This window comes from Cyprinus carpio, chromosome A19, assembly GCF_018340385.1.
Source record: "Cyprinus carpio isolate SPL01 chromosome A19, ASM1834038v1, whole genome shotgun sequence".
Taxonomy (NCBI): domain Eukaryota; kingdom Metazoa; phylum Chordata; class Actinopteri; order Cypriniformes; family Cyprinidae; genus Cyprinus; species Cyprinus carpio.
The window spans coordinates 22,635,778-22,646,175 of NC_056590.1; the positions used below are offsets into that span (position 1 = coordinate 22,635,778).

At 35.7% G+C, this 10,398-nt stretch overlaps 1 protein-coding gene across 1 annotated transcript in view; it reads right to left on the bottom strand.

Moving 5' to 3' along the window:
- Positions 1–10,398, bottom strand: part of LOC109112264 (CUB and sushi domain-containing protein 3-like) — a 369,075-nt gene that overhangs the window by 188,690 nt on the left and 169,987 nt on the right. The window contains 1 exon segment of the mRNA XM_042777094.1: positions 5,286–5,398. Within this exon segment, the coding sequence (XP_042633028.1) occupies positions 5,286–5,398 (113 nt within the window).

The following is a 10,398-nucleotide window of genomic DNA, read 5'->3' on the forward strand; positions in this document are numbered from 1 at the left end:
AGCGACAGCTCACCTATCCTTATAGCAGAAATGAAAGGTACATTCTGCTCTAAAAATATCGTTTATTTGCATGGACTGTTTTCACTGGTTTTATCCACCGTATTTTTCAATGCAGAAGTAAACTATTTCCTGTGAATGTTCGCGACATTTAGTTATAGGTAAACAAATAAAATAATAACCAAGTGAAGTAAACAATAAAACAATTTTGTGCAACAACCTGTGTTTATAATGATGACAATAAATTAAAATAATATAACAAATGTTAATTCGCAACATCAAGCTAAATTGTTTCTAATCATTTTGTGAACAAAAGTCAATGCAATGGTTTATTATTTCCCAACTCTTTAGTTTCTTATGCAATTTTGTTTCTTTAGTATTTATTTATATATATCTGCATATATTTATGTATGCATTTATTTTATTTTTGATTTGCTAAATGCTAATTACAAATTAAATTTGATTTTTCCAGTGTTGACTACAACTCCAAGGAATATCAACACAGTGCTGTCTTGCTTGCCCTGTACAGATGGTGATGGGCAGTTTGGCACTGAAATATTCAGTAAGAGGTTCTGGGATTCAACTCTGTTGCCTAAAACTGAGACAATGGTGTGTGTTTCTACCACATGTCAACTTGTTTTTGCCCAAAGCCCAGGCACAGATCCAAAAGACTTTGAAGTGAGAGTTTGTGTCTGAAATCTATTATTTTAGACCTAGGGTTACTCAGTCAAAACACTACGAAATACTGATAATATGATATTCTTTATTTTATTACAGTTTGTTATGTCAATATGTCAACAACTTTGGCCTCCATATTAGATTCATTTCACATTTTCAATTCTCCAATTCAAAGGCTACATTGGTGAAAAAATCATAACATAATGTTCCACTTGCTTGACACATTTAAAGTGCCCAACTTAATCACATCAGGCAGTAGTGTGGAGCAATGTCTTCATTACAGACTGTTTGTTGGAGTTTCTGTTGCACTAATGACATTAAGTTAAGGAAATTCCTATGAGGAATTGTGTTTGACATAGACCTCGTAGAGTGCAGCCAAATAATTACTCCCTCAGGGGAACTGTGTGAATCTAGTATGAACATGCATCCACAATCTTGCGATCAGTTTAAATGGATGGTGGCAGGAGTGACCATCAGAGGAGGTCTTTATTAGATGTGGCATCCACTCCAGGGAAGGGATGACAGAGGACCTGTGGCCACATACAGATTTCAAATTCTATTGCTAACTGACCTAGTCAGGTGAGTGAGCAGGAATTGTTGCAAAGTGCTTGCTGTGTCATCAAACGCTACAAAACTTTTGAGTTTTGGAAGAAGAACTCCATTTGCACATTTGCAATTCTTATTGGCGTTATGAAAGCTGGCTCCCTTGGCCCTTTGCCAACATCTTTGCCCTAGTTTACATGATTTATCTTGGATTATTCTTCATTATCATGCTCACCTCTAAATGACTTAGGCTTGAAGGAGAAGTTTGCTTTGCAAATTTGACACCACTACCATCTGTACATGCAAACTACTGTGTTTTTATGTAGTTGCTTTGGGGTTTGAATGATGTCTTACTCTTAACACAATAAGGCATTTCATTCTTACAAGATGCACTCACGTTCTTGATGCACACAGAATCAAGCTGCTGCTCACTTTGTACCAAGCCAAAAAAAAAAATAAAAACCCTTAAGAGAACTTAGATGACAATACACTTTCCATTATAACCGTTCTCTTAAAGGCTAATTCACTGGCAGACATTAACCAGTACGTTCTCAGACATTCCAGACATGACAAATGCCAAGATGTTCATTCACCGAAAACAAGTGCAACTAATGCCAACAGAGGCAGATGGGCTAATACATCAATCCGCCAAAACCTGACGGATGTGTCTGTTGCCGTTGGTCGTGTCTGTCAGGGCAGTGTAAATTGGCCTTAAGAAATTTCTTGCAATTGGGCCCAGCACACAATCTATTATTCAACAAACATTTAAATTTAATTAAACAATTTAAGTGAATATATTACATGATATGCCAGTTAATTAAATTAATTGCCATAAACTGCACATATCAATATTTGATAAAATATTATCTGACCATGCTTCACTGTTGGGACTGTATTGGACAGGTGATGAGCAGTGCCTGGTTTTCTCCACACATACCGCTTAAAATTAAGGCCAAAAAGTTCTATCTTGGTCTCATCAGACCAAAGAATCTTATTTCTCACCATCTTGGAGTCCTTCAGGTGTTTTTTTAGCAAACTCCATGCAGGCTTTCATGTGTCTTGTACTGAGGAGAGACTTCTGTCGGGCCACTCTGCCATAAAGCCCTGACTGGTGGAGGGCTGCAGTGATGGTTGACTTTCTACAGCTTTCTCCCATCTCCCGACTGTATCTCTGGAACTCAGCCACAGTGATCTTTGGGTTCTTCTTTACCTCTCTCACCAAGGCTCTTCTCCCCCGATAGCTCAGTTTGGCCGGACGGCCAGCTCTAGGAAGGGTTCTGGTCATCCCAAGTGTCTTCCATTTAAGGATTATGAAGGCCACTGTGCTCTTAGGAACCTTAAGTGCAGCAGAAATTGTTTTGTAACCTTGGCCAGATCTGTGCCTTGCCACAATTCTGTCTCTGAGCTCTTCGGGCAGTTCCTTTGACCTCATGATTCTCATTTGCTCTAACATGCACTGTGAGCTGTAAGGTCTTATATAGACAGGTGTGTGGCTTTCCTAATCAAGTCCAATCAGTATAATCAAACACAGCTGGACTCAAATGAAGGTATAGAACCATCTCAAGGATGATCAGAAGAAATGAACAGCACCTGAGTTAAATATATGAGTGTCACAGCAAAGGGTCTGAATACTTAGGACCATGTGATATTTCAGTTTTTCTTTTTTAATAAATGTGCAAAAATGTCAACAATTTTGTGTTTTTCTGTCAATATGGGGTGCTGTGTGTACAGTAATGAGGAAAGAAAAATGAACATAAATGATTTTAGCAAATGGCTGCAATATAACAAAGAGTGAAAAATTTAAGGGGGTCTGAATACTTTACTATAGATATATACTGTAGATATTTTATTTATTTAATTATTTATTTATTTATTTTTGTGGTTTAACTGAATCTGGGCTTCTACATTTTTTTAGAGTTTTGCAAGTTACTGTACTCTGACTCATAATTTCAAATATAATTATGTCATCAGTTCAGCTCCTGGTGCCATATTGAGAATTTGATCAAATTTTATGAATGAAAGATCTTTACTAGCCAGCTTTACTAGCAGGCCTTCCAGCTAACACCACCAAGCCATTACGGGTGATCCAGAAAACAGCAGCATGTCTGGACTTCAATCAGCCAAAGGAGAGCCATGTCATACGATTTCCACTTGCTGCTTGTTGCCGCTATCATCAGATTCTCAAGACTCTGATTTCAGCATAAAGAATTTACATTCCCTCTCGTTCCCTGCAGTAATTAAATCAAACAATTGCACCTGGACTCTGAGTTTCTCAATTAAGGTTTTTGAGGAAAACATTTCAGGATTTACTTCATACTATTGCACCTGGACTCTGAGTTTCTCAGATGGAGACCTGGGTAGACTGTGTATATTGAAGCCAAACAGCCCCTGCCAATAACAGCTTTATTTTCTACAGATGAGCATTTCCATCAACTGGCATCTTGAACCAGCAACAGCTGGTTAATGTGTATAAGAGTGGAGTGGGCCGAAATGGAATGGCCTTCCATTCTGATGGCATCTCTTTCAGATGAATCAGTGTGCTAAATTGGATTTTGCTGGGCTGTGTCCTGAAGCGCAGTGCAGATGTTGCTTTTTGAACATGATCACTTGTGCTGGTTATGCAGTGAGAACCTGCTATTTCACAGTCAAAACTCATGCCAGCTCAATTCAATGCAGCAAGCTTCTAATCAGCACTCTTGGATCTTACACAAATTAAACAAGTCCAATCCTATAGCCCAACTTCTGCTCACATTTTCAATTATCCAAGATGATTGCATGGCTATTTAAAGGAAAGGACATAGAGACAGACTGATCTGACAAAAGTCTCTAAAGTTATACAAAACTTTTCTATAGAAGAACAAGGGATAAAAAGGTAAATGTGGTAACTGCCAAAGTCAGAGAAGATGTAAACTCTGAATTCATAATTGCAAGATAGAAATTCAGAATTCTGGCTTTTCCTCACTATTCCAAACTAACACAACACAACACCTAAAAATTCTCAAAATAACTCCTAATAAACATCACTCAACACCTCTCAATTCTTTTCCACATATGAAAAAAAATTAAAAAATATCAACAGTAATTGCAACTTTATCTTTTACAATTCTGACTTTTCTTACCAGAATGATGAGTTTTTTTCTCAGAATTTCTAGAAAAAAGGTCCAAATTGTGAAAAAATAATTTGCAATTACCTTTTTTATTCCTATGGCAGAAACTAGCTTTCACACAAAAATCACATGCAAATGAGGTTTGTTTTTACTTGAGGCTCAGAAAAGAATCCAGAAGACCCAGTAAAGACATACTATATGCATTTCCATATAAAACAACATTATACAACACTTCAATAAGATTATAGCACTGATATGTAAGGGTTGGCAAACAATTTCATATTTCACTCCAGACCTCTACGGAACAGCTTCCAGTGAATGGCTGTATAGATACTGGAATCGGGTTCATGGTAAATGTGTGTAAGTAGTTCACAAACACAGTATGCAGCCAAGCACATGAGAAAATTATGGTTATGGATGACCTGTCAAAGCATAAAACTTAAAAGCGGCTTGCTTTTCGCCGTTCTTTCTTTCAACCCCCACCATTTTATTACAATTGAGCATCCTTTTTTATGAGTAAAGCAAAAAGATAGCTACTTCCAAAAAAGACAAAACATGATTTGTTGTTGAAATATGAGTTAGTTTGGAGAAACGGCACAAAACAAATCAACCGAATAAGGAAAGAGGCATTCAAGCATTGGCAACAAAAACAACACTTTTCTGACTCTGAATGTTGAGAGTTATTGCAAAAAGAGCAATGTGAGCTGAAGTCAATGACAATCAACATGATCTTTCTTATGCTTGCATTAATTGGACATCTGGAACAAACTGATAATTTATATCAAAATGTGTTTAACTTTTTTGCAACTTTTATGTCACAGAAATACTCAAATCAAAGATAATTAATCATGTAATTAATTATCTATAGAGGACAATTAAATAGACTTTCACTACAGTGTTCACAAGAGCAATACTAGCCATGGAAACCATGCATTTGCAATGACAAAGCGAGCAGTTTACCTTGATAATGGGCGCTGAAGCCTTTGTATCGATGGTTGCTGTCAGTAACAAAGTGTAACCTCAGCCAGTTCTTGTTGCTAACAATAGGAGATGGGACATTCATTCCGGATAGCCTGTAAAACATGAAGGAAATCTCTTTACATTGGTTACGGAACGTCACCCATTAACAGCGACAAGAACAAAACATTTATAATAAAATGGCATCTGTCTAGAGTGGCTGTACAACTCACGTTTTGTAGAAGAACAATGATAGATAGCACTGTCAAAATGAGTTTAAATGATCTGTCTGTTTAGGCCGTGAAAGTAGATGTTTGGATACCCAATATTTTATCTTCTCAAGTATAAAACTTTCTGAGAGCTCATAATATACTACCAAGGTCACTGATCTAATATACTGACATTTTGAGGCATGGCACTTGGGACATTTAACAGAGTGCAAGCACCTAGTCCACTTAGTCCACCGTTTACTCATGAAGTACAAGCTGGGCAAGATATGGCCAGAAGGTTCCCTGGACACTTTTGAGGGGCGATGCACACAAACTGAACATTTTGACAAGTAAAAAACATTATTGTATGTGTGTGTGCGCGCGCTGTCGTGAATCAACGTGGTGCTGCAACAGAGGACAGAGGTCATTGTAACCCCAACCCTCCACCCATCAAAATGCTCCATCTTCATCCTACATCTGTCTCACTTTATTGATGACTAACTGGAGATGTCATTAAAGGACATGGCCACATGAATCACACTTTAATGGCCTTCACAGGCTGGAGAGGAGCCATATCATTACTGTTATCTTTCTGTCTCTCTCTCTTTCACCCCCCCACCACCCCACCCACACATAGGCAGTATAGGTTCTTTTGCCTAAACTTAAAGGTTAAGTCTATCCTTTCTGCGCAACTAATGTCACCACACAGAATTATAAACATAATGATTGTCTGTAAAAATGTTTTCCCAGTACTCAGTGCGAGTATGACAGTTTCCATACAGTACAGCAGTTCAACAAACAGTCTGTTAATACTGGGTATTGTTTTCTGGTCCACATATAAATTTTTTTCCCCAAACCATTTCAAACAACTGTGGCGTCTTCGAGTATGAATGAATCTGTGTTTTGAACAAATCGGCTGAAAGAATGATTCAATAATGAATTAAATAGTTGATTCAGGAATTGATTCAGACAATTCTTTACGGCAATTTCCAAATTACTACATGTCCCAGAAGAGCCCTATGAGATAGCAGAGGAAATTAAATTCATCCTGATGACTTAAATATTTAGATTCAGTCCACCAAAAACAAAGAATCATGGTGGATGGTTAGCATGATGGAAATATATTGTTAAATATATGTACAACATTATAAATGCACTCTTTTATGGTTAATACTGAACCTGCTAATGAATCCTAGTTCTGTTAAAAATGTCTTGAATTTTTTATTTTTATTCAGTGAATAAAATGCATGTTTCAGCATTCAGATGACTCAAAATGATGGTGAAGGTCACAAAAAAAGTCTTCAAAATTCTTGTCTGCATCATGCAAATTAATTAGAAAAACAGCCCACCCACGCCCTTGCAGGTGGGCCCTCCATTGCTACACCTAAAGTATTGAAACCTCAGCTAGAATGTGAACCAAAACTTATAGGTGCTGCAAAATGCAGCTCCCTCAGATTTCTTTAGATGACTAACGAACACACCGAATGTAGCATTTCAGTAATGTTCTTGTATATCAGCTCACTACTGAAAAGAAATACAGCTTTGTTCTTTAATTGTAAAATGAATATCAGTGCACTGATAAATTTGCTTGATTGATGTGATCGTCTCTGCTGCGAGTCACCCTCCTGAATAGCACGTTTCCACATTTGTAATTGCCTGACAGTTTAATTAAATAAGTGTGAATTTGGCAGTAACATAATTTCTCGCGAGCTGGAGAGTCTGGCAGTGTTTGAAACCAACCACAACCCCAGAACTCAGATTCCTCAACACCGCCTCTATCTACCCCTGAATAAATCTCCATGCAAGCCATTAAACCCTTTCACATGGATAAATGTAATTTAATCAACATAGTTGATTCCAAGGTGTGTGTGTGTGTGTGTGTGTGTGTGTGTGTGTGTGTGTGTGTATGTGTATGTTTGTTTGAAGGCAAGGTCAGGAAAAGGAAGAGGAGGTTATCAAACACATGGATGAGCAAAGAGTGGTATATGAGCAAATCCTACCATGTCAGTGCAGTTAATCCATATGGGATGTAGAAATGGTTTATAAATAGGACTAGCTGATATGGTGCTGCAAGGAAACTAATATTGCTCAAAATGCGTGCATATTTCATTCTATATTTTGGACCAAACAGCAGCTGTTGCAAAGTATAGAGACAATAAATGTGAAGAGACTTCTTTCAAAAAATATGAATTATTAATTTGAATCAAACTTTTGACCTGTGTGTATGTGTGTATATATATATATATATATATATATATATATATATATATATATATATATATATATATATAACAGTAAATGTATTCGGTATATCAGCGTTTCAACTGCGGAAAGATGGCAATAAACAGCTTGTGAACAAAATGTCACGTAGCATTTCATTTACCCCAGGAAGTCATCAGTGTCCACAGCTCATTAAGTCTGCTATAAATGATATGGAAGAGCTTTTCGTGAAATATTAGACTTTACGCTCATTATAATTTACTTTACCTGTTAGTGACGTCTTAATTATTTACTGTTTAAATAAATGTTATGAAATGAGCTATGAGAGGCACAGTGTAAATTAATATATTTCAACAACAAATAGAATTTTTATCATTTAGAAGTTAATTTAAAAACTACATTATGTGCAATTTATGTGTTTGCATACATTTTTAAAGTTGAGTGTTGCTTGTTATATTTAAAAATAAATAGCAATTTAATTTAAGTTTGGGCTCTGTAACCTTATAGTAGGCCTAATGTAAAAGGGCCCACTATAGTTTAGAGCAGGGTTCCTCAATAGGCGGCCCACGAGAGAAAAATGTTTGGCCCATGCTAATTTCAAATAATGTGGCAAGAAAATTCAAATGCAGCATCAGAAAGCGGCATTAGCTTACATAGTGTCTACACCGGACGTGAGCGGTGCACTGCGACACAACAAAATACAATAGAACTTATTATAATCAGTGATGCTGTCTACACTGGATGCGGCTCAGAGCAGCGTGACAAATCCCCGACAGAAAACTGCTGACTCGTTCTATTTATGACGTGCTGATACAAAGGTCAAATAATCTGCAATGCTTTGTCGCGTTCAGTGTAGATACGATGAGATAGCAAAAACATGGCAAGTGTGAAGTAAAGAAAAGTGGACACTGAAAAAAGATGTTTCAAATGTGAATGGACTGAACAGTTTTGAGTGAGTGAGTGAGTGTGTGAGTGATACCATCTTTGTTATGGATGTTGGTTCGCAGTGAGTTCACAGTTTTAACGCAAGTTTGCTTTAGCCCAATTTATTTTCAAGATCTGAGGTAAAATATCTATTGTTGCTTTCACTATGGCTATAAAGATCACGAAAAATAATATTCAGACTCACATTAGACACTTTTAACATTGAATAAAGCACATAATCTTTACCTGAGATTATCACTGTCATATTTTGTATGTTGTTCCTGCCTCGACGTCGCAGAAAATAAAAACCTAAATTCTAAAATAGAATTCTGTGTCGCTTATTGTATGTGTCACTGTCGCAGGTGGTTAGGACAAAAACTGCATGGAAAAGAAACTTTTTATCGCATCACATCATATCTGGTTGGGAAACACGGTGTTACAGTTTGATCTCCCCCAAAAATGTAAGTATAAAAATATTAATGCTGACAGATCTAATAATTGAATTGCAGCAGAGAACTGCAATTAGGGAAAGTGGAGAGAAGAGATCCAGTCTGGAGATTAACAGGACCAGTTGATTTGAATGGCAGACACTGAGATCCAGATTTTTTGTTTGTTCATTTGTTTTTAATATTCAACAGGCAAAGTTCTTCTGTATCTAAATGCAAAAATGTTCATAATTGTTTGAATAAAACAAACTATTGGGGGTAAAATCTGAATATGTATCTTGTGACCATCTTTTGAATATTTTAACAAAAGCAACAATATAATAATTGTAATAATAATAATAAATTTATATATATTATAAATGTATATATATATTCTGCCAACAATACCAACCCAAGGGCCACTGACCTATATATATATATCTATATATATATCTATATATATATATATATATATATATATATATAATATATATATATATATATATATATATATAGATATAGATATATATATATTGATATATATATACACATATATATCAATATATATGAAATATATATATATATATAGGTCAGTGGCCCTTGGCTTGGTATTGTTGGCAGAATTCAGCCCTCAGCAAAAACTAATTGAGGAACCCTGGCTTAGAGCATAAACTGAGGTAGTTTTTTCCCCTGAGACAATTTTAATTATAACTGAGTTTATTTAAACCACTATTTAAAAACAAAAAAAAAAACTGTACCAAAACGGTACCGAACCGTGACATCAAAACCTACACACCTACCCAACATACAATAAATAATAACATAACACAACAAATATATATATATATATATATATATATATATATATATATATATATATATATATATAATATATATATATACATATAAATATATGTATATATATATATATATATATATATATATAAATATATATATATAATACACATAAACACACACACACACACACACACACACACACACACAACTTGTGCTGATCCTTTAAGAAGTATTACAATATATATACATACACACACATATGTAATACTTAAACTGTGAAAACAACAACAGTTAATAATTGGTTTAGTTGAGTGATGCAGAAATTGCTTTCAGTGTGTGAAATAGTGCTTGTCCTGTTAGGACATGGCATTACAAACACTAACAGAAATCATTTAAACATACCTCAGACATCCAGCATGGAAAGGTCCCTCAGACAAACACTAAATCACACAAAATTACACCCCACTTGTTCCACAAATCGGACAAGTTTATTTAGCAGCTTTAATGTAGTGTGGGTGTGTGAGATTTCAGATGCTGGTC